Source organism: Capra hircus, chromosome 8 (assembly GCF_001704415.2).
Source record: "Capra hircus breed San Clemente chromosome 8, ASM170441v1, whole genome shotgun sequence".
Classification (NCBI taxonomy): Eukaryota; Metazoa; Chordata; class Mammalia; order Artiodactyla; family Bovidae; genus Capra; species Capra hircus.
Window position 1 is genome coordinate 65,215,318 of NC_030815.1, and position 25,154 is coordinate 65,240,471.

The following is a 25,154-nucleotide window of genomic DNA, read 5'->3' on the forward strand; positions in this document are numbered from 1 at the left end:
ATCAGGTGTTTTTACAAAATTCTTTTGAAACTTTGATGGCACATTTTACTTACTTAATCATTATCAATATCTTGTGTGGCTTTCATATATTAATTTTTTATTCACCCCTGAAACCTTTTCATTCTTTAAGCAAAAATATCAATAAAAACATACTGACATATATACATATGTATAATTAGTATTTATTATTGGGACACAATTCATATATCATAAAATTGGCCATTTTACACTGTGCAATTCATTGATTTTTACCATAATCCCAAGATTGTGCAATAGTCACTATTCTCTTATTCCAGAATATTTTTATCACCTCAGAAAGAAACTCTACCATTTTAGTCCATCCCTGTTTCCTTATTTCTTCCTTCCTCAGCTCCTGGCAACCACTGCTCACCATTTCTGTCTCTTTGTATTTGCCTATTTCGGTCATTTCTTAAAGATGAAATTGTATAATGTGGGTCTTTTCAGTCTGGCTTCTTTGACTTAGCATATTGTTTTTAGGATTCATTCATGTTGTAGCATATATGAGTACTGTATTTCTTTTAAATGCTGAGTAACATTCCATTGTTGAAGATATACTACTTTATATTTATCCATTTATTAGGTGACGAACATTGGTTTGTGTCTTCTTTTAGTGTGTGGTATTATAAAATCTGTATTTTTTAGTATTGCTTATATGTAGGGGCGTGTGTACTTTGGCCACCTCATGCGAAGAGTTGACTTATTGGAAAAGACTTTGATGCTGGGAGGCAGTGAGGGCAGGAGAAGAAGGGGACAACAGAGGATGAGATGGCTGGATGGCATCACTGACTCAATGGATGCGAGTCTGAGTGAACTCCGGGAGTTGGTGATGGACAGAGTTGGACACGACTGAGTGACTGAACTGAACTGAACTGAAGGGGCATGTGTGTATACTCAAATAAGTCTTTGGTGTTAAATTGGGTTGATATTATAATTGTCCCTGTTTGGCAAAAGTGCTTGTTTTTTTATACTGTTTTGCTTTGTTTCTGATTCCTTTAACTCCATCAGTTTTTATTTCAAATAACACGTTTGAATGTTATGAAATTGAGTGTTAAATGTTATCTTTAAATAATGATAGTATTTAGTCTTTTATTCTAGGCAGTACCTTAAGCCATACGTATATGCTTTTTGATAAAACTTTTTTCCATGTAATTGATACGTTAGAATTCAACATAGCACAGTGAAAATGATCAGTCTGCTTTATTAATTCTTGTTTGCATATCTTTTAAAATTTAACTTGTCGTCCTACCTCACTAGATCCACAAGAAGGCGCTGTGGTGGTTCTCCCAGCAGAGTCTCAGCAGCTTTTGGTCCAGCTTGTGTATTTTCTACCCAGTCTGCCTGCTGACGTGCTTTCTCGGTTAAGTCGCTGCTGTATTATGGGAAGACTCAGTGCAAATTTGGCTGCCATGCTTATCGGGATACTGCACATGAGGTAGCCTGCTGAAGTGAGCTGTATTTCAAGTGTATAATCTTCTCCCTCACCCTTCCCCTGTCCCTGGCAGTTTATGAACTGACTTAAAAATACTGCCCCTCCCTTCATTTGCTCTTAAAACAGCAGTTAAAATTGTTGGTTATTACTAGATGGAGGAAGTTCACTAGAGGAAGACTGCTCCTGGTGGTTTGTTCAGTGGTTTGCATCGTCATGGTTTCAGTCACTAAGTTCATGGGCTGTAGCCCACCAGGCGCCTCTGCCCATGGGATTTTCCAGGCAAGAATACCAGAGTGGGTTGCCATTTCTTTTTCCAGGGGATCTTCCTGACCCAGGGATTGAACCCTTGTTCTCCTGCACTGCAGGTGGATTCTTTACTGCTGAGCCATCAGGTAGAAACATACAGTGTTTTGTGTAGGTGGATTGAAACAAGGGTTAAAATTATAAGGAGTAAGCCATAGTAAGGATTCAGTGGCAGATGAGAGTGCTGTGCTTTAAAACTTCTGGTGTTATGAAATTGTAATACAGGTCTTCCTTGTTGGAAGGGAGCTCAGTTTAATGTAGGTGGTGAAAGAAGCTTGGGGACTCCGACAAGGAATCATTAAAATATCTTTGGGTGGGTGGGTGTGTGTGTGGCAAAATATACATCCCATAAAGCTTACCGTTTTAACCAGTTGTAGGTGTACAGTTAGAACTGTTTTGGGGCATTAAGTACATTGACACTGTTGTGCAACTGCTACCACTGTTCACCTCCAGTGCTTGTCATCATTCCAGACTGAAACTCTGTACTGATTATTTCCCCTTCTCCCAGCCCTTGTTTACCACTGTTTTGTCTTCATGATTTTGATACATTCATCTGTTAATGGATACTTGGTTGTGCTGCCTTTTGGCTATTATGAATAATGCAGCTATAAACACTGGTGTGCAGATACCTGTTTGAATCCTTTTAATTCTTTTGGCTGTATAGCCAGAAGTAGAATTGCTGGATCATATGTTAATTTTCTGTTAAATTTTTAGAGTAACTACTTTCCAGAGTGTGACTGTACCCTTTTATCCTCAAAGGTCTTAAAACTAATAGTGTTTCATGTTGCGAGTTCAAAGTATCCTTTAAAATTTAATGTTTGTATCAGGCATAGTACTTTCGTATTCAGCCATTTGTTACTGATTGTGGCTCAAGGCCAGGGTCTGATAGTTTTAGGTGGGAATTAAATCTAGGCTGTAGCTGAAAAAAATCACAAAACTAGCTGCTTTGTGGCTTCTTGAGCAGATCCTCTGTCCCAATTAAACAGGAGTAGCTCACTTTATTAGTAGATTTTCTTTAGCTTTGTTTGCCAGTCTCTTCATACCAGGATAGGATGTATGTTTGAATGTTGTCACCCAAAGTGTGCTTCATAACTGATAATAACTTTTTCCTTTTAGCAAAAGAGAGCTGTTTGCAATGTGTTGTCTATATGTGAAACCCCTCTTTGTCTGCTTCCCTACTTAATGCCAGGTCTTTAAGAAATGCAATTTAACTTAAGTGGTTTCATGTCTGTTAACTTCCAGTAGAGGGCGCTCTTTTCCCATGATAGAACTAGTGGAGGATCTGTTTTAACATTCGTTTAAAAGCAGCTTGTGAACACCTCTTAAAATTAATTCTCTTTAGAACTTGTATTTAGTATCTTTATTGGCATCAGCTATTTTTGACTTATGCTCAATAACTTTTGTCAAGGATTTTTTCACAAGTCTTTTTTTACCTTTTTATTTGTGGCGAGTACTGAGAAAATATTAATTTACAAGTAATGGTAATAGAAGTTTATAATCATCAAAAGCAAACTGTCATGTAGTTAAAAGTCTACTAAGTTAAATTTTGCCTTTTAGCATTTGCACAGAGTCTTAGCAGACTTCTCTTTCTGTAGATGTATTGTCCCTATTCAAACTAATATCTTTAAAAATTAAAACAAAATGGGGGCTTTTCAACTTTCCCAGGCCAGTGGTATTATTATTGCATCACTTTTTCTAGATTTAGGATTAAAGAATAATGTTTGGTTCCTTAGAAGTCACCTGGGTTATTTCATATCTTAAGTTTTTTCTGCAAAATATCCCCTTCTGTCCCTGATCATGACTGTAAACTGGGCAGCTTTTTCATTATCTCCCGCCTGTACCGTTACAGTAAGCAGTCTTGCTTCTCAGCTCCATATATTTCATGCACTGTTGCCAGGTTGATTTTCCTGAAATGTTCCTTTAATGATTTCTGGTTTTCATCTGTTATATTAATTGGCTGTACGATCTAGTTCACTTTGGGTGTTGCAGTTCCCACACTGTTGTCTCTAGCAGAGGGAGTTCATCTAAGAGCAGATCATCTCAGTTTGTTCAATGTGTGAAAAACCCATCAACCTAAAACTGCTGGTGTTTAGTTTATCTTTTAAAAACTGTACTTAGAATTGCTGTTCCTACCTTTTTCACCATCCACTTAGAGCTTTTTTGAGTTTGAGTTTTTCTCCCCCTCCATCTACCTGTGTTGTTCTGCTGACCTTTACTCTTCCTTATCCTCTCTGCCCCTAGTTTATTTACAGCTGGTTTGGGGAACATAAGACATGGATGTGGAAACGTAATCTACACTGTTAGATTAAAATATCAGAGAAGGGAGCGGCTACTGAGAAATTCAGCCCGGTTTCGAAGCAGGGTGAACATGTGAGCTAGGCTGCCAGGAGCAGGTCTGGTTTGCTGCTGTTGTCCAAGCATGATTGATAATAGCGTCCCTTCTATTCTCAGAAGTGTTCTGGTGTGTCCAGTATATATGGTCATGGTAGTTTTAAGGACAGTGTGATACGTTGCTTGTCTTTGGTCCAAACTAGATTTTTAAATGGATTTGCTACCCCTTTTAGCCACTGGGTGGCGCAGTTTTCACTGGGTTCAAGAGGATGTTGGTTTGTTTTCTAATCACCATTTTGTACTCATTTCCATTGAGCATCTCTGACGACTTATAACCTCTTAGTTTGTGACATTCCCTCCATAGCCCTTTAAGCAAAGAGAAGTCCTTTAAGTGGGAATGATTCAGAAGAATGTTTCCATTATTTTTAACTCCCCAACTTTTAAGAATGTTAATAAATACAGTTATTTCAGTGGTAAAAAATTTAAGTGTTTCTCGTTGAATTAGAAACTAATTTTGTCTTGACATTTAGTCACGTTTCTGTGATAAAAAATTGTAGTCTTAGCTTTTTGGATCTGATTATTCTCAGCTTTTTCTTCTTCTTCTTCTTTTTTTTTTTTTTCTGTATCCATGGTTGACATTTGCCTGTATTCCTTCTTAGTCTTACCTTGAAGAGAGTTTTTAAAGATATCACTGGAAACTAATCTCATAGCAGGAACCAGATAATCTTCATTTAATGAGAAGCTGCTTTATGTTTAGCTATTCCCTTAAGTCCCCTATCAATACTTTAGCTGCAGTACTGTGAAGTAGACTAGTTATAAAGCTTTGCAAAGTATAGGAATGCATAGTTATCACAGAGTGGCTTTAAATTGAAGTATTCTTTACCTAGTTAAGATGCTTTTTCTTAGGTAGGAAGCAGGAGCTTGTTTAAACTTAGCTCATTTATATAAGCAAGGTAAGACTTTTTAAAATAAAGATGAGGTAGTAAATACATAGCAGCTGAACCTACTACTGAAAAGCAGAACTTCATCTTGGCTCCTTGAATCTGAGTTTTGAGTGGTGTGGAAAATTTTTTAAGTTGTACCATATATGTGGACCAGTTATGCTTTTCAAGGAAACGTTACATAAATATATGTTAAAAGTGTTTTCCTTATTATGGTACTTTAATGCTTTATGTAAAGATGATACAGACTATTGATTTTTGTCTGAGCTCTTAAATTAGACTTGTTTTCAATAAAGAAAAATAGGCATATATTCTGTCTTTATTCCTGAGTCTTCAAGTTGGTCACTTCTAGCAGTGCTGCTGCTGCTGCTAAGTTGCTTCAGTTGTGTTGACTCTGTGTGATCCCATAGACGGCAGCCCACCAGGCTCCCCCGTCCCTGAGATTCTCCAGGCAAGAACACTGGAGTGGGTTGCCATTTCCTTCTCCAGTGCATGAAGGTGAAAAGAGAAAGTGAAGTCACTCAGTCATATCTGACTCTTAGCGACCCCATGGACTGCAGCCTACCAGGCTCCTCTGTCCATGGGATTTTCCAGGCAAGAGTACTGGAGTGGGGTGCCATGGCCTTCTCTGACTAGGTCTCCATTTATTATAGATCATCATTTTCTGGATGGAAGTCTTCAGTGAAAGAACAGAATGGAAGTGTTCAGTTAAACACCAGTAATGCGGACTATTTCAGCTTCTTATTTTCTACACTTACAGGTAACTACACTGATCTGCCAAGTTAAGGAGAGGAAAAGAACCTAGTATGAAAATTCTCCTAAGATTTACTGTCTTACCTGTTTGGGTCTAAGTTTTGAACCTCACTGCATAATGTTTAAAATGTTCAGTGTGTTAGGAAAAACATCAGATTTTAATTAGCCATATTTTGCTTTCCATTGATTTCAAAGAAAGTAAAATGAGTCTTGATGTGTTGGATTGGTAAGTATTTTTACTGTTGTTTTAGATGATTGTACTGTCTTCAGTAGTTTTGTTTTGTAATTGGATGATAAAGATGACAGTGTTTGAAATTTTCTGAAGACTTAAAATTAAGAGACTTATTAAATATGTTAAGTCAGAATCCGAAATTAGCTTGAAAGGTTCTGATAAGGAGCTGAATGTAGCAAGATAAATATTATATGAAAGAAACAAGTAGACTTGTACATGTTTGTTTGATAGCTTTGGATGTATGCGTTTGAGATGGATGTGAGGGCTTTATGTTTTAATTAGTAGTACCTGTCAAAGGGTTTAGTGGTTTTAGGAAACTCATTAGGAATCAATCAGGAGTGTGATATGGCTTCCAAACCAGATGATGACTCCTTAGGGCATGTTCGTGGAAGTGCAGTGATCTGAAAACATCAAAGCAGGTAGCTAGGGTCAGACCACATTGTGCTGGTATTCTGATCATTCTAAGAGCTGTCTTTCCGGAGGGACTTTGGCAAGTTGTTTGCGTAGGTCAGACTAGGTATAATAGAGGTGGTAAGAGAATCAGAAATCTTACAAATAGGATAGGTAGAAGAAAGTACACAGTAATTGTTGAAGAAATAGACTTAGGAGGGATGGAATAGTTTTAAAACATTTGGAAGGCTGTTGTTTAAGAATACAGAGTTTGGTATATGTATGAAGGAGCATGCTGTTTCTCTTGTTCATTTGCTTTTTTAAACCTGACATTAATTAGAATGATTATGTCTTTCACATTTATTTAAGTATAAAGGTGGTAAAGTCCTCAGTATAAGGGGTATAATATTGTTTCTTGATGTATTACACATTGATTCAGGTCACATCTTTGTTTACATAGTTATATGAATTTTGTTACATTGCTGGCATTTCATTTTTTAAAATAATCCATGAAGAAATTCAGAGAAAACAGCTTGAAGAATTTAACTTGAAGATACATGTCTGTTTTTAAAAAATTATTGAAGAATGTTACATGCTTTGTGATTTATTTTAAATTGGCTTTCTTACTCAAATTAGGGTTTTCAAAAGAGGAACTGACTTGGCTTCAGAGCCTTCGAGGAGTGCCTCATGTCATCCAGACGCCGCTTTCCCCTGTGCTACTTGACCTCACTGACTTGGATCAGTTTTTACACCATTGGGACGTAACAGAGGTAATGGTCCATTTGAAAAGGCATGCAAGATTGTTAGAATTCAGTTCATCAGCCGCCAATAGTTACTATGTGTTAGCATTGCCTTGTGTAAGATATTTTTAGAGATTTATTAGAGTAGTATAAAACACAGTCCCTGTTCTGAAAGTGCATGTGATCCTTGGATAGGCGATGTAGATTCTTAAAAGAAGAATGTTCATAAAAGTTATGCCACTAGAATAGAATAAATTAGCTGTTTGAATGATAGAAACACTTTTATTTTCTTTTTGCTAGTGTAGAGTAAAAGGATAAATCCATTTATAGAAAAGAGGAAAGGCTTCATGGAAAAGGAAGAATTTTACGTAGGTATTGAAGGATGAATAAGCGTTAAGTAGGATTTTGTTTCCTTGAAGGTGGGTTTTTCTAAACAGAAAAAATTATTTGGAAGTTCATTTGGTTTTAAAGAATTAGTATGTAGTTTATCAAAGTTACATTTTAAACCCTAAATTTCCCTTAAATTTTAAAGTTCAATTTAACAAATCTTTTTAGATAAATATACTAAGTTTAGGCAATCGTTTTAAAAGGAGATTTTAATTATAATTTATCCCTGTTACAAACATATTTAAAACTTTAAAAAACAGTTTAAATAATATATTCACTATTTGGTAAATAGTTCAGTTTTCAGACAAACCTTCATAAATGTTATGGTAAATCTTAAAACATTTAATAAACTTACAAGCATGGTACATCTTAATATCTTTAGTTTCAGTACTGTTTATAGTGAAATTCAAATTAAAACTACAAGTCTAGGTTAGCTGTTAATAGTGTTTTAAATTGGAATTATAGGGCTGATCTTTTATGCTAATGGTCAGAATTGTTTTATGTTACAAATATATAAATATGTAAAAGCATCATAAATACTAGTCCTAAGGATTTGAGTCTGTAAGATATTTATATATTAGTTAATGTCTTTTACTTATTTCTTCAGTTTCTTTCCTTGCATTGAACGGTACTTGCCCAGTAGGATTGCAGTTGTGTCATCCCAAATAATGCTGGTTGGAACTTTTCTTGCAAATTCTGAGGTTGTGTTCTGTGCTAGCTAACTTTTTGTTTTTTTAATGATACATAAGGTTTTTGGTTAGGGTGTTGACTGTATATTCTTTTCTTGTAACTCGTAATTGCTAGGCCATAGCCTTTTCAAACAAAAAACAACCTTTGTCATTGTTCTCAACAGGGTAGTCTCTAGAACCTAAATCTGTTTTATTGCTATGCCAATTGATTTTATTCAGCTGATCTATTTATTACTTCTTTCATTCTTTTCCAGAATAATCTTTTTGTTCTTCCTGTATCTTAGGGCTACACCTTTTGTAGACATTTAACACATTTCTCTCATGGTTTTGTTTGACTCTGATCACAATACTTAGGTCATGCCAGGGACACTTTCTTCTCTTTATTACCTGGTGCCTAACTATGTTCATATATTGGCTTTCAAAAAATAGTGGATTTTAAACAGTGAAAACTAATGAGTTAGGTACCCAGCCTGCATATCTAATATCTGGCATTTTATCTTAATCCATAGTACATGAAGAGATTGGGTTTAGTATTAGTAGTTGTTTTGTAAGATTGTTTCTAATGTTTTTAAACGACATCATTATGGATTGGGGAAAGCGTGGTATGGGGATTGATCAGTGGGCCCCAGATTCCACACATAGACTTGTTAAGTGTCTAGTTTGATAACTTGCACAATTCCAGTAATCTTTCTCTGACAGTTTTAATTTTTCAGAATCACATCATCTGTGTAAAGACACATGTCATGAAAATGTGATTGGTTATGTTTCTGAGTGTACATTGGCAAGGACATGTATTAAACTTCAAGGATGCTGTCTTTGAAATGTTAAGACATAAATTAGGAAAAATCTGAAAGTTTCATTGTTAGTTTTTGAACTTAAGATTCCAGTTCTATTTTGGATAAAATTTGTCTTTAAGTTGGCCTTTTCATATGAAATTACTTGAAATATATGTAGTTTTTGACACCCTTAGTGTAAAAATTGATTTTTTATTATTATTTCATTTGAAAAAGTTAGTAGTCCATGGTGTGGGTTTGCTTAGTTGTTTTATCTGCTTAGTCTGAAGTCGTTTTTTATTTAAATCGGACCGTTTTTTCTGAGTAGATTTTCTAGACAAAGTATAATTTATTTATCTACTTACTACATTTAAGCATTTATTTATTTTTATATGGCAGTACGAGGTCTTCGTTGCCATGCACAGGCTTTCTCCAGTTGCAGCAAGTGGGGGTCACTCTCTGGGGCTGCTCTTTAGTTGTGGAGTGCAGGCTTCTCACTGTGGTGGCTCCTCTTGTTGCAGAGCATGGGCTCTAGGGCTTCATTAGTTCTGGCACACAGGCTTAGCTGCCCTGTGGAATCTTCCCAGACCAGGAATTGAACCTGTGTCCCCTACATTGATGGTAGATTCTTAACCACTGGACCACAAGGAAAGTCCCACAAAGTACAGTTTAGAAGAACAGAAGGATCATAGTAAAAGTGTTCTTCCATTCCCTGTCTCCCAGCCACCCACTTCCCTTCCTTAGTTTCTAAATGTATTATTTTGGATAACTTCTGTGTCTTCACAAATGATTGTATGTATTCTTTTGGCTTCTCCTTTTACACAAACAACATACTCTGATTTGGATCTTGCAGTTTTCACTTAGTATCTTCATGATCATTTCTTCCAAACACTGAAGGAAGGTATGATCTTGCCATTAATGATGGAAATAGTAGTTAAAAGGGAAAGATCACAAAGGGAAAAGGAATCTTTGGACAGAGATATCATTCCCAAATGGAAGTGTCTTTTCCAGAGCCAGTGGAAGTTTTTAAGGTTAATTTTCATTGTCATTTATAAAATTTTTGAATGGTTTGAAAAGACGACTCTTTAACTAAATTCTGAAGAATAATAATAAAACATTACTCTAGTTTAAGAAATAGAACATTTTCTAAAGATATAGTTGCCATAATTAGAGATTCTTCTGACGGATCTGAGCAAAGTAAATTGGAAACTTTCTGGAAAAGAGTTCACCTTGTAGATGCCATTAAGATCATTTGTGACTCATAGCGAGAGGTCAGAATATCGATATTAACATGAGTTTGGAAGAAGTTGATTACAACCTTCATGAGGAGTCCAAGACTGCAGTGGAGGAAGTAACTGCAGATGTGGAAATAGCAAGAGAACCAGAATTAGAAATGGAGCTTGAAGATGTGACTCAATTGCAGATATCTCATGATAAAACTTTGAATGGGTCAAGAGTTGTTTCTAATGAATGAGCAAAGAATGAACAAATGAATCTACTCCTGGTAAAGATGTTGTGAAGATTGTTGAAATGACAACAAAGGATTTAGAATAGTACATAGACTTTGCTGATAAAGCAGTATCATTCATTGACCCTGATTTTTTTTTAATAGTTTATGATCTCTTTATTTATTTATTTATTTTAAATGATAAAGTACTTTATTTTTTTTTATTATTTTTTTTCAGTTTTTTATTTTTAAAATTTTATTTTTGAAGAATCAGTTCAGTTCAGTTGCTCAGTCGTGTCTGACTCTGCTTACCCATGGACTGCAGCACGCCAGGCCTCCCTGTCCATCACCAACTCCCAGAGTTGACTCAAACTCATGTCCTTTGAGTTGGTGATGCCATTCAACCATCTCATCCTCTGTTGTCCCCTTCTCCCCCCACCTTCAGTCTTTCCCAGCATCAGGAAATGAGTCAGTTCCTCAAATGAGTCAGTTCTTCACATTAGGTGGCCAAAGTATTGGAGTTTCAGCTTCAACATCAGTCCTTCCAATGAACATTCAGGACTGATTTCCTTTAGGATGGACTGGTTGGATCTTCTTGCAGTCCAAGGGATTCTCAAGAGTCTTCTCTAATACCACACTTCAAAAGCATCAATTCTTCCGCGCTCAGCTTTCTTATAGTCCAGCTCTCACATCCATACATGACTACTGGAAAAACGATAGCCTTGACTAGACAGATGTTTGTTGGCAAAGTAATGTCTCTGCTTTTTACTATGCTGTCTAGGTTGGTCATAACTTTTCTTCTAAGGAGTAAGTGTGTTTTTTGCAGTTATTTTGTAAAATTTCTCTCAATTCAGGTTTATTTCCTCATGGTTAAATCAGGTTATACAGATGTGGCAGGAATATGTCACAAGTGATGCTGAAGTGATGCTGTGGGTTTCTGATGGCAGCTTGTCAGATGATGCAGGGTTTTGATTTGTCCAATTAGATGTTCACTTTGCCCACTTGAGTAAGTGGTAGCTGGTCACCTTCTCCACTCTATTTTTTCCCCTTTAGTAATATTTTATGATGTTTTGAAACAGTGTAAATATCATTTCTTTTTGGTCTTCTCTTTTATTCATCTATTTCTTTTTGTTAGTATGGTTTCTTATACTTTCTAGTGGGTTAAAATTCCTTATTATCTTTATTAAGTGTGATGTTCATGTTTGCCATGGTCACCTCCTGGAAGCAAATATCTTTGTGTTTTTGACGTGTTCTCACGTTTCTCTGAGTGCGGTTGACCTTGGACAACACAGATGTGAACTGTGCAGGCCCACTTACATGCAGATTTATCTCAGTAATAAATACTACATTACTACATGGACCCATGGTTGAATCTGCAGATACGAACACCGTTAGATGTGGAGAGCCCACTATTCAGTTACGTGCAGATTTTCAACTGCACAGCGGGTCTATGCCTCTAATCCCCTCCCCATGTTGTTCAAGGGTTAGCTGTACTACCTTTATTGTATCACAGATTGTTTCAGATTCATGTTGTATTTTCCCTGTCCCAGCCCAGCAATCGGGCATTTCTTTAAGAAGCCCAGTTTTCCTTTAGGTGGAGAATGGATTTTAGGAAACAATTCTGGACTCTTAGAAGTGTGTTCATTGCTAGTTGATGTTGCTGTTCCCAGACCTTATCAGTGAACAGAAATCAGGAATTCAACACCATGGGGTTCATTCTGGTTTTCTCCTTTCCCTCTTGCACCTGCTTTTTCTGATGGTGAGAAACCCGACTTCCATTTACTTATTTACCTACTTGGTCACTTCCTCTGTCTGTGATCGTCTCCTTTCGGTGCCACCCTTTTCCCCTGTGGGCATCTTTCTTCTCCCATTTGAACTCCAATTCTTGGGGACAGAGCACCTCTATTTGTTAACAGATAACTGACTCTGGGCCACTGAAGCTCGCCTATTGACTCTAGTGCTGATGTCTAGCTTGGCCTCACGCAGTCGCTTTAGAACTGAGTTGTTCAGGAGGGGAGGGAGGCAGAAAGGAAAAAGGAGGGGATTGAGTGATCATTTACTATTGAATGGGCCTTTCAAATATGATGTACCTTTTATGAATGATAGATAACATTCACTGTGCTCATTTTGAAGAAGGAAGATGGCATTGAAAATATCCTGTTTACATTGTTACCTATGGTTTAAAAGTGAAGACAATTGCCCTGTGAAGACTCTGGGTAGTATCACTGCAAGAAATTGTATAGAGACGTAATGCAGATACTGTTGATTTTTGAGGATTGACAGTTCTCTTGAATTTATCTTGATGATTCCTTCTCTTCCTAGAGTCGTTTTCTTCTTTCCACTAGCCTTATCTTGTCTCCCCATGGGATTTTTCTACAAACTTCATTTTGGTACTGCGTTCCATTGGCTTCTGGAGTTGTGTTGTGATTCTCTGAAGGGCTTGATGCTGTCATTCTGCTTCTTGTTTTCTTGAGATCTTAGGAAATTAAAAATACTAGAGATCTGATTCCCATCTCATTCATATTTTTCTTCCTTATAGACTGTTCTTTTACCTTTAGGGAATAAGAGGCAGCATAATTTGCACGTGGTATTTCTATTTTCTGGATCATGTTTTTTTCAATGATGTATTTTTCCACCAAATGGGAGAAAGGCTTTTGTTAGCTCTTTGTTTACATCACTGAGACCTTCCTATTGTAGCACTTATTTAATGGGAATGTAGGCTCTACCTTGGTTGATTGTAAGCTACCCGAGGGCTGTGAGACAGAAATTTCTCATTCTTTTACTCCTATGTGTAGCGCCTGATAAGACTAGCTCAGTTTGTGTGGTAGTCACTCAGTTGCGTCCAACTCTTTGTGACCCCATATTTGGTAGCTTGTCAGACTCTTCTGTCCATGGAATTCCCCAGGCAAGAATACCAGAGTGAGTTGCCATTTCCTTCTCCACAGTGCCCAGTAAATATTTAGTAAATGAATTACTTGGAAAATTAGCCCATATATATGAGGATTGATTGATTGATATTTGCATCTTTAGAGTTACTTCTTGTTGAGTTTCTTTTTGATATGTAGAGCAAGTAGGTTTAAAAAAAATTTTGGACTTGTTTCTGACCTACAGTGTTCTGATCTGGTACTGGTTTTCTCCTTTCCGACAGACAGTTTGTCACAATTTATTGGTTGTCCCTGTCCGAAGCCAAAGCTTTGACGTCCTGCAGACTGCCGTCAGTAAGCATTTGGTAAATACACTTAAAATTTTTTTCTGTTACACGAAAAGCATAGAGATTCACTGGTTAAGATTTGGTTTGCCATAATCAGGGAGAGAGTGTGTGTCCAGAAATCTAAGCTTAATAATTTCATGGCCTCTCATCTGTGATGAGAACTGAGAAATCTTGGTTTGTTTGCTGGCTGTTGCTAATTAATTCTGTGACCTTAGGGAAGGAAATCCCCCTCTTTTCCCAGGACCTTACTCTCTATGTATGAGCAATGAATGACCTTAAAATGATACCTTGGGTCTTTCTGACTTGAAATGCTTTCGTGAACATGTGCTTAGTGTCATACCTAGAAGGGGTGAGGTGTGGAGTAGGGCTGTCACCTCACAGGCTCAAGGCCACTAGAAACAGTGAGCTTAGCCATGAAACTTACTTGTCTTTTGGCCTGTGGGTGTCTCTTGTTCCCATTGGTATTGAATTCTCATTAGGTATGCCTGGGTTTTGCTTTTAACTTCCTCCAACCTTTACACTTTGATCTTTGACTTTTTAGTATAATGATATATTACAGTGCAAGGGAGAGCCCGCAAGGTTTTCTTCAAGGGACTGTCACTTGTTTGGATAATTTTATAGGCACATGTGTACCCCGTTTTCTTTACTTCCCTCAGGTTGGAAGACTATCACTTTGAATTCTCAGTACCCTTATTTTCCCGCTATTAAACTTCCAATCCATATACATTGTATCTCTAAAGATCCCCATCTGTTTTTTTTTTAACTTCCACTCTAGAAATGTATGCCCTCCTTTGATTACATTCACTGTTCCAAGATCAGCATTCCAGTCAGTCTTGGTCACTTTCTTCAGACAGCCTGGTAGAAAGGTTAAGACCTCAGAGCCTGCAGACTATGATTACTCAACAGTTGCTTGCAGGAGATTTTAACTATGTATACTTATCGTTACAAGTTAGAGTCCACCTTAATGGCTGTTGGTACAGTAGAGTCCAGGTGAGCCAGTGTACCAGGATGTCCCCTGTCTGGGTCTGGGGCAGTGAGGCAGTCAAGAGTAAGTATAGTATTACCTTACTCCAGTGCAGATGATTTTCTTTGGTTATGTCTGAATGACCGGTCAAATCAAAGGGCAGGGGAAGGAAAGTTGTAAAATGAACTCTGGTTTGTGCATTTAATTTCCTGGGATGAGGGTGGTGCCAGATTAGTGTTTTCTAGTCTGAATACTCAGGATCATGTAAATGTGATTGTTGGTATCAAGATTTTCTTTGGATGCATGAAATAAGCCTTTTAAATAATATTTCTGGCCAACAGTAGAAATTGTAACATCTAGAAAATTTAAGAGACTTTGTCTTGAAGGGGATGTGGGGGATTGGATTGATAGTATTTCTTGAGTTTAAATATTTTCAGGGTCATTTCAGGTAGCAGTTAAGTTGTCAGAGGGAAACAGGACCTTCCGATGCGGTGGGTGGCGTGGCATGTGTTGTGGTTATTCTCATTTCCACCAGTAGTAGGGTAGTTGTTAACGTCCTCTCCGACTGTGTGACCCCATGGGCTGTAGTCTGCCAGGCTCCTGTGTCCGTGGGATTCTCCAGCAAGGATATTGGAGTAGGTTGCCATTCCCTTCTCCAGGGGATCTTCCCAAACCAGGGATTAAACCTGGATCTTCCACACTGCAGGCAGATTCTTTACCATCTGAGCCACCAGTAGTGATGGGAGGTTAACTGTCCAGGTGATGGTATTTGTTTTTATTCTGGGGAGAAGGGCTGTTGTGAACAGGTCATTAACCTCATATTTCTCTGCCTAGGTTGGATTGACTGTAATTCCTGACAGCACGGCTGGCTGTGTTTTGGGTGTTATCTGTAAGCTCCTGGATCATACATGTGTACTTAGTGAAACTCTACTGCCGTTTCTGGCTTCTTGTTGCTACAGTCTGCTTTATTTTCTGCTTACTTTAGAGAAAGGAGAAGCAGAACATCTAAGAAAAAGGTAACAGTTTTATACTCTTAACTTTTAATTTTTTTCCTACTTGTTCAATTCCCTTCAGTCAGTCAATCCATAAGATATTTCCAAAATCTAATTCTTTTTTAGAGTTTGTGTATCCCTAGCTGCCTGCTTCTTTGTTCTTTTGTGATGTGGTATAGCAGTCTTAGTTTTTGTTTTTTCTTGTAAGCTACAAATTTGAAAAGTTAAATGGTATTATAGAGTTTCTTGGCAGCTTTCCTTAACTTTGCTGTAGATCTGGCAAGAAAAAATTAAGAAGAATGGACTCATTAATACGAGCCTTTGTATTTTGTTTGGGCTTCATTAGAACTAGCCAGAGTCACATTTTAAATTCATGGGTTTAAGGAAATTGTCCTAAGATGCTGGTGTTTTTCAATTATTACTTTTGTTTCTATATAATTTTTAGACTAAAGCTTCTAGGATAGTATGGAAGATTTCACTTTCATTTTCAAAAAGTGTTCTCATGCTTATGTTCTTTTCAGTATGCTGCTTACAGTTCATTGCAAGAAGGTGATTAAACAGTCTTAAGAGATGATCACATATAAGAAAATAAAAATCATTCTGTCACATTTTGACATTTGCCTTTCAAGTCTTTTTTGAGCTTTTAAGTGTCATAGAAATATGTCATACATATGATTGTGTAAAACATTTAAATAGTTTAAAGAGTATAAACTGAACATCCATTTAGCTAAATTCCAGGTTTAGGAATAGAACATCATTAGCATGCACACTATGCATGTCCTTTCCACAGTTACATTTATTTTTTACACCTCCAGAGATCACTTCTGTGTTAGTACTTTGCTGCCTTTTTATTTAAAAATTTTATGTGCATTTATAAACAGTGAATTTTTGTTTTGCATGTTTTAAGAGTTTGACATAAAAGGAATCATAATGTATTTTTTTGTGACTTGATTTGCATCATTGTGAGAGTTACTCATGTTGATTTAAGGATGTAATTCATTTTGTTTCTCTATACCAGGAGTCAGCAAACTTCTTTCTATGTAAAGAGTCAGATGGTGAATATTTTAGGTTTTTCAAACCATAAAGTCTTGTCAGAACTACTCAGCACTCCCTGATCCTATGAAAGCAGCATCAGATGATACATAAATGAATAGGTGTGGCTGTGTTCCAATAAAATATTATTTACGAATACAGGCTGCAAGCAGGATTGGCTGTAGTCTGGTACCCTTGCTCTGTAGTATTCCGTTTTATGAATGTACTATAATTTACTGATTGGGATTTTTCCCACAAAGTGTTGTGTGTATTTAAAACTTGGTAGATTTTACTGTTACCAATCACTGCAGATGGTGATTGCAGCCATGAAATTAAAAGATGCTTACTCCTTGGAAGAAAAGTTATGACCAACCTAGATAGCATATTCAAAAGCAGAGACATTACTTTGCCGACTAAGGTCCGTCTAGTCAAGGCTATGGTTTTTCCAGTAGTCATGTATGGATGTGAGAGTTGGACTGTAAAGAAGGCTGAGCGCTGAAGAATTGATGCTTTTGAACTGTAGTGTTGGAGAAGACTCTTGAGAGTCCCTTGGACTGCAAGGAGAGCCAACCAGTCCATTCTGAAGGACATCAACCCTGAGATTCCTTTGGAAGGAATGATGCTAAAGCTGAAACTCCAGTACTTTGGCCACCTCATGCGAAGAGTTGACTCATTGGAAAAGACTTTGATGCTGGGAGGGACTGGGGGCAGGAGAAGAAGGGACGACCGAGAATGAGATGGCTGGATGGCATCGCTGACTGGATGGACGCGAGTCTGAGTGAACTCCAGGAATTGGTGATGGACAGGGAGGCCTGGCGTGCTGTAATTCATGGGGTCGCAAAGAGTCGGACATGACTGAGCAAGTGAACTGAACTGAACTTACCCTGTAAAATTTACACAAAAATAAATAGATCTGATGGTACTTTTCTTACACATCATCAAACTTCAGGTCTCGTAGCTCAAGAAAAACCTTTGTAAATAGCAAGGAACTTCTCCGGGTTATAAAAATTTTATAATGAGCATCCCCATTTATGAAATAGGTATTTTGCTATTTGTCATTTCCTGTCACTTGAAATATAGGCCCTTTGTGGTACACTTATGTTTCAGAGGTCTTCTTAGTTTCTTAGAACATTCTGCTTTGATTGTGTGTGGTTGGACTGAACAAAATTCAGTGTATTTAATACATTTTGCCTGTTTTGTGCTGGGTATTAGAAAGTTTGATACTACCAGGACCATGTTTATCTCTGGATGACATTACTTAGGCACAAGAAAGCGTTGGCAGCCAGAGCCTTAGGTACTTAAGTTTCCCTTTTGGGCTGCTCCTACCCTCCTACACAAGGTAATTGTGAGATTACAGATAATGAGAGTGCCAGTGAAAGTACTGGGAACTTCACAAGTGCTAACCAAAAAATCGGGCTCGACCCCTTGAGGTTTTCAAAACTGTGGCCACAGTACTCTGAAGAAACCGTTGTATTGTTTCCTGGACTCTGTTAATAAATGAAAGATCTGCTGTTTAACTGAGCCCTCTTGTCTCATAGATAGTCTGTTCTTTTCCGTGGTTTTTGACTCTTTTCTCTTTGTTGTCTTGAAAGTTTTCTCTTTGTTGTCTTATATCCTAGTGTAGGTTTGTTATTATATACCCTGCTTGAGACTTAACTTCACTCTTTAATCTGCAAAAGCATCAATTCTTCGGGCATCAGCTTTCTTTATGATCCAGTTCTCACATCCATACATGACTTCTGGAAAAAACCATAGCTTTGACTAGATGGACCTTAGTCGGCAAAGTAATGTCTCTGCTTTTAAATATTCTGTCGAGGTTTGTCATAGCTTTTCTGCTGAGGAACAAGCGCCCCTTGATTTCATGACTGCAGTCACCAGCTGCAGTAATTTTGGAGCCTAGGAAAACAAGGTCAGCCACTGTTTCCATTCTTTCTCCATCTCTGTGCCATGAAGTGAAGGGGCTGGATGCCATGATCTTAGTTTTTTGAATGTTGACCTTTAAGCCAGCTTTTTCACTCTCCTCTTTGATTTTCATCAAGAGGCTCTTCAGTTCCTCTTCACTTTCTGCCATAAGAGTGGTGTCATCTGCATATCTGAGGTTATTCAGATGACAGTCTTGATTCCAGCTTGTGCTTTGTCCAGCCGAGCATTTCGCATGATGTACTCTGCATGTATATATACCCTGGTGGCTCAGACTGTAAAGCGTCTGCCTCCAATGCAGGAGACCCAGGTTCAGTCCCACGGTTGGGAAGATCCCCTGGAGAAGAAAATGGCAACCCACTCCAGTACTCTTGCCTAGAAAATTCCATGGACTGAGGAGGCTGGTAGGCTACAGTTCATGGGGTCGCAAAGAGTCGGACATGACTGAGCAACTTCACTTTCACTTTCACCCTGCATGTAAGTTAAATAAGCAGGGTGACAGTATATGGCCTTCACCTACTCCTTGTCCAATTTGGAACAAGTCTGTTGATCCATGTCCTGTTCTAGCTGTTGCTTCTTGACCAGAATACAGATTTCTCAGGAGGCAGGTAAGGTGGTCTGGTATTCCCATCTCTTGAAGAATTGTCCACACTTTGTTTGTGATCCACACAATCAGAGGCTTTAGCATAGTTAATGAAGCCAAAGTAGATGTTTTTCTGGAACACTCTTGCTTTTTCCATGATCCAAAGGATGTTGGCAATTTGATCTCTGGTTCCTCTGCCTTTTCTAAATCCAGATTGTACATATGAAAGTTCATGGTTCATGTACTATTGAAGCCTCACTTGGAGAATTTTGAGTATTACTTTGCTAGCGTGTGAGATGAGTGCATTTGTGCAGTAGTTTGAACATTGTTTGGCATTGCCTTCTTTGGGATTAGAATGAAAACTGACCTTTTCCAGTCCTGTGGTGAGTTTCCAAATTTGCTGGCATGTTGAGTGCAGCATTTTCACAGCATCATCTTTTAAGACTTGAAATAGTGCAGCTAAATTCCATCACCTCCACTAGCTTTGTTCATAGTGAACTTCCATAGTGGGCTTCCTAAGGCCCACTTGACTTCACACTGCAGGATATCTGGCTCTAGGTGAGTGATCACACCATTGTGGTTATCTGGGTCATGAAGATCTTTTTTGTGTAGTTCTTCTGTGTATTCTTGCCACCTCTTCTTAATATCATCTGCTTCTGTTAGGTCCATACCATTTCTGTCCTTTATTGTGCCTATCTTTATATGAAATATTCCCTTGGTATCTAGTTTTCTTGAAGAGATCTCTATTCTTTCCCATTCTGTTGTTTTCTTCTATCTCTTTGCACTGGTCACTGAGGAAGGTTTTCTTCTCTGTCCTTGCTCATCTGCTACGTGGATGAGGTATGTGTTGGGATCCCCTGATTAGAGAGAGGTCTAAGGACAACCGGGAGGGGCAGAGAACCACCTAACTCCAGAAACAAGGTGTATGAAGGCCAGCCTCCAAGGGCACGGACAGCCTGAGGATGCTGGAGTGGGAGGAAGATAAGAACTTAGGACCAGTGGAGTGGCTACGAGTGCAGCTAAACTGCCTGAGCTCCCCTGATCTGGAGAATGTGTGTGGACCACATGGTGTGGTAGTAGCTCACTGACTCCAGGACCCTGAACAGTCTTGCCTGAGGATCCATAATTGAGTTCACCAACAAGAGAGGGAATGCTAGTCTTCCCCTTCCAGAGACTGCTGGGCTCTTAAGGGCTGATGCTGGTGGTGGACACATGGCTAAGCATGGTGGTACCTCAGTGGTAGAACTCCACCCAGAGGCAGAGACTGTGGAAATGTGTGGATGGTGGGAATGCACTTCCAAGCTCATCTTGGAGAGGGAGTTCCTGCACAAATTCCTGGCTCCAGCCAGTGGGATCCATGTGAAAGTCCATGTGAGTCCATTTGTGCTCATCTGTCAGTGAGAGTCCGGGATATGTGGGCAGTGCCAGGATTGGAAAGAATTTGGCCTGAATCTTTTGAATAGAATGTAGTCCATATTGGATATGTGTTAAAGGGGAACTTTACCAGATTATCAGGGATTCTGAAGACTGGGGCAAGTGCGTTGTGAGGCTTCCTGGGGTCCTGCTGGCTACACAAAGACTGTGTCAGGCAGACTAGCAGGAAGGTTGATGAGAGCATTGCTTCAAGGCTTATAGGCAGGGCCACTGAGTCCTGAGTCAGCTAAGCAGAAAGGAGACACTAGGCTCCTACTGCTGATGGTGTGTGGACACCTTGGAGCAGGCTGGCCCGGGGTGCTGGCCAGAAGGGAGCGGTCATGTAGGGTTGAGGGCCAGGAGGATTCCTGTTGTCTAAGCCACATTGCTTGTGATATTTGTCATGGCAGCTGGAGCTGACTGATGTACTTCCTCCACAGTGTGTGCACTCCCACAGCAGGAGTGGTGCATGCAAGCGGAGACGCCCTTCTCGCCCCCCAGCTGGGCTCCAGTGTCCCCACACCTGCCCTCCTGCTCGAATGTTCCTGCCAGTTCCTGTTCCCTTGTCTGGGGAGTCAGATGACAAACCTCAAGTGAAGGCGTGAATGCTGAGGATCAGGAGGAGCAATAAGGCTCCAAGACAGGATCAGGATGAGTCTTTTAGTTGGTTTTTCAAGCTTGGTTTGTGGGGGTTGCAGCTGATGGACAGGAAAGCCAAGAACAGAGCACTGAGAGCTGATGGGACTCGGGGAGGGGAGGGGGGAAGGTTCCAGCCAGGAGGCTGTTGTAGAAACGGTCTGTGGAGGAGAGCAGACGTGGGCTCAGGGAGGGGTGTGAGTCTCTGGATCTCGATCCAGTTGGTGACGTTGGTGAAGATGCTAGGGTAGATGGGGTGTCAGCAGTCAAAGCCCCAGCTGGCCAGCCCCATCAGAACCCAGAACTAGTGAAGTCACAGACCTGGGGCCCCCCAGAATCACCCTAGGAAAGAAATGTAAGTTCAGGTGGGTTACTGAGCCAGGTCTGAGAAGACCAGGTAGCAAAGCGGGGCTTATGAGTCTCTGCCCTGCAGCCTCACTTGGGTGGACCTCTGTGAAATTCCAAACAGCAGCATCCCACTCAGACCAGCCTGATTAAGTCATGCAAGTAAGCACTGGAATCATGCTTCAGGAAGTTCCTGATCGACCCTCAGAACAGTCACAAATGTAAATCCGTCAGTATATGTAGGCTGTGCCCAAGAAGGGAGTGGTGGTCCAGGAGAAAGCACTCTCTAAGGCAAAGAAGGGACAGCTACAGGGTTTGAACCCAAGAGAGCTGGTCTGGGAGTGGAAACTGGCCAGCTGAAGCTGCAATATACCCGGCTTTTGGAAACTGAGCTGCAGCAGCACATCCCCACCTGAGTCATCCTCCTCTTTCATTCATTTAGTCAGGGCTTTAGTTTTCTCTTCAACTTCTTGGTTGAGTTTCTTCAGAAAGTGCCCATACCCAGGCCTGGTGGAGGCAGCTTGTATTGCTCAGGGACAGCTGACGGTCTCCTGAAAGCCTCTGGGAGTTACTGGAGTCCTGAAATGCTGTCAGGGCAGGACCATCTGGGTGGAAACTCCCTCACTTCATTAGCCAAATGGAAGGTTTCATCGTTGGAGGTGGGTAGAGGAGCGCAGGCCATAACTGTGCTTGGTCCCCTTCAAGCACCTGTCCAACACACACATACAGCATCCAGGGCAGCTTCTGCCCTTGAGCACAGGGGTGAAATGATGAAGTTCCTCTTTCATGAAGCTTTGTAAAGAATCCAACTAGGCTGCCATTGTCAGACGTGACATGTGGAAGTAAGCCATGGAAGGGACAGGACAGGAAGGGAAGGACATTTCACAGGGTGGAAGCATGGAGCTTTCATGAGCTGAGATTCCAAATAGGACAACCCAACTTTCTGATGCTGGAGCAGAGGGAGCAGTGAGTGCAGACGAGGAGAGGAGGGATGGCCAGGTGGGTGGGAGGAAGAGCAATGACATATGGGAAGCGTGGCGGGTAGACAGGACTCAGGTTCCCAGGGCCTTTATGATGGGGGTTGGAGTTGATGCCCATGGAGAACTGCTAAGTCAAGTCTAGCACTTGGATCACTGGTGCTGTGTGGAGAATGAACCTGTTTGGAGGCAGCTACAGGAGAGAAGTGAGAGATTGTGGGTGGGAAGGGGCCAGGGTGATAAGAAACGGTCAGATTTGGGACAATACTTTGAAGGAGGCAACAGGACCTGTCAAAGTTGAGCCTATTGCACCAACCAGGGAAGAAGTGCAGAGGGGAGGAGCAGGCTGAGCACAGAGCCCTGGGGTCTCCAGCATTTAGAGGTGGGAGGGGAGGGGACCAGTGCAGAGCAGAGTAGCTGGCTGGTCCTGGTGCCCAGGAAATGGCAGTGAACTTGCTGAAGTGCTGAGAGGAGGACTCAGGTCCAAGGGTGGCTCTGGCAAGACAGGCTCTTGGGGACACTGGCCATGTGGCTCTGGTGGCACTGGGGACACTCCTGGGCAGAGTGGGTTAGATCCAGGGCTGTTATGAGGAGTCTCTGGGGGAAAGGAGGCAGAGAGACTGGGCAATAGCAGGAGGGAGATTGCCACTGCACGTTCACACAGGAGCCTTGAAAGGGGGCACGGAAGACATGGAGCAAGGCAGACTGGGCACCCAGAGCTCCAGGAGGGACTGACTGGGATGGGCCAGGAGGCCCGAGAGAGATAGAAGATGCTTTCTCGGGGTGAGAAGTGGGCTGGGAACATGAACGGCATCTAGTCTGAGTACTTTGATATTCTCAGTGAAACAGGAAGGAAGCTCTCCAGCTGAGAGGGAGGGGTGGGGAAGTGGCAACTTGGAGAGGGAAGGGTATATGGTGTGGCTGGCCAAAAATCACCCTCAAAAATGGCCATCCTCGTCATCAGAACCTGTGGCTGTTATCTTACATGGCAAAAGGGACGCTGCAGCTGTGATGGAGCTGAGGATCAGGAAATAGGAAGATTATCCCAGATTATCTGGGTGGACCCAACAAAGGTCCTCATGAGGAAAGAGGGAGGCAGCAGGTCAGAGTCAGAGGAGGAGCTGTGAAGACAGGAGCAGGAGGAGCAATGTGCTTTGGAGACAGAGGAAGGGGCCATGAGCCTAGAAATGTCGGGACCTCTAAAAGCTAGAAGAAGAAAGAAAACAGTTTCCCCCACTAGAGTCTCTAGAGGGAAGCAGCCTGGCCAACACCTGGACTTTAGACTCTGACCTCCAGAAATGCAAGATAATAAGTTTCTGTTGTCTGAGCCACCCACTTAAGGTGATGTCACCACATTCCCAAGAAAGTCATACCAGAAAGTCAAGGAACCAGTTTGGAGGCAGTTACAGGAGAGGAGGTGAGAGATTATGGGCGGGGAGGGGCCAGGTCGGTAAGAAACAGTCAGGTATTGGACAATATGTTGAAGGAGGCAACAGGCCTGTCAAAGCTGAGCCTGTATCAAGGAGACTGTGCAGAGGGGAAGAACAGCCTAAGTATGGAGGCCCGGGGTCTCCAGCGTTTAGAGGTGGGAGGGGAGGGGGCCAGTGCACAGTGGAGTAGCTGGCTGGTCCTCGTGCCCAGGAAATGGCAGTGAGACTTGGTCAAGTGCTGAATGAGAGGAGGACGTGGGGCTACGGGTGTCTGGCAAGACAGGTTCCTCGGGACACTGGCCATGTGGCTCTGGTGGTACTTGGGACATTCCTGGGTAGAGTGGGTTAGATTCAGGGCTGTTAGGAGGAGTCTCTGGGGGAAAAGAGGCAGAGAAACTGGGCAGTAGTGGGAAGCAGAGTGCTACTGCACGTTTATACGAGAGCCATGAAAGTGGAGACAAGACATGGAGCCAGGGAGCCTCTGGACACCCAGAGCTCCAGGAGGGACTGGGTACAATGGGCCAGGAGGCTCAGGAGAGATGCAACATGCCTGCTGTACTGCAAACATGAATGGCACATGTTTCGATGTTCTCAGTGAAATAGGAAGCAAGCTCTCCAGCTGAGAGGGAGGGGTGGGAGAAGTGGTGACTTGAAGGAAAGAGAAGCGTACATGGTGTGGCTAGCCAAAAGTAACCCTCAAGGACGGCCATCCTCATCAGCAGAACCTGGGGCTATGTTACCTTACATGGCAAAAGAGACTCAGCAGCTGTAATGGAGTCGAGGATCAGGAAATAGGAAGATTATCCTGGATGATCTGGTTGGACCCAACATAAACACAGTACCACTCATGAGGAAAGAGGGAAGCAGGAGGTCAGAGTCAGAGGAGGAGATGTGATGACAGGAGCAGAGGGAGGAGCAACGTGATTTGGTGACGCAGGAAGGGGCCATGAGCCGAGGAATGCTGGGGACCTCTAAAAAGATAGAAAAAGCAAGAAAACATTTTCTCCTAGAGCCTCCAGAAGGGAGCAGCCAGGCCAACACCTTGACTTTAGACTCTGACATCCAGACATGTAAGATAATACATTCTGATGTCTGAGCCACCAGTTTAAGGTGATGTCACCAAAGCACCAAGAAAGTCACACCAGGGGCTTCTTGGACATTGGGAATGTGCCATCATCCCCTCAGCTCTTCCCCTCTGGGGTCCCCACCTGAGGT

At 40.9% G+C, this 25,154-nt stretch overlaps 1 protein-coding gene across 1 annotated transcript in view; it reads left to right on the plus strand.

Annotated features, from left to right (window-relative positions):
- LOC102189209 (testis-expressed sequence 10 protein) overlaps positions 1–25,154 on the plus strand; it is a 56,430-nt gene that overhangs the window by 13,349 nt on the left and 17,927 nt on the right. Inside the window, exons 4-8 of the mRNA XM_018052248.1 lie at positions 1,276–1,453; positions 5,679–5,785; positions 7,037–7,170; positions 13,585–13,665; positions 15,446–15,627. Of these exons, the coding sequence (XP_017907737.1) occupies positions 1,398–1,453; positions 5,679–5,785; positions 7,037–7,170; positions 13,585–13,665; positions 15,446–15,627 (560 nt within the window). The 5' untranslated portion in view covers positions 1,276–1,397. The remainder of the gene's footprint in view (positions 1–1,275; positions 1,454–5,678; positions 5,786–7,036; positions 7,171–13,584; positions 13,666–15,445; positions 15,628–25,154) is intronic.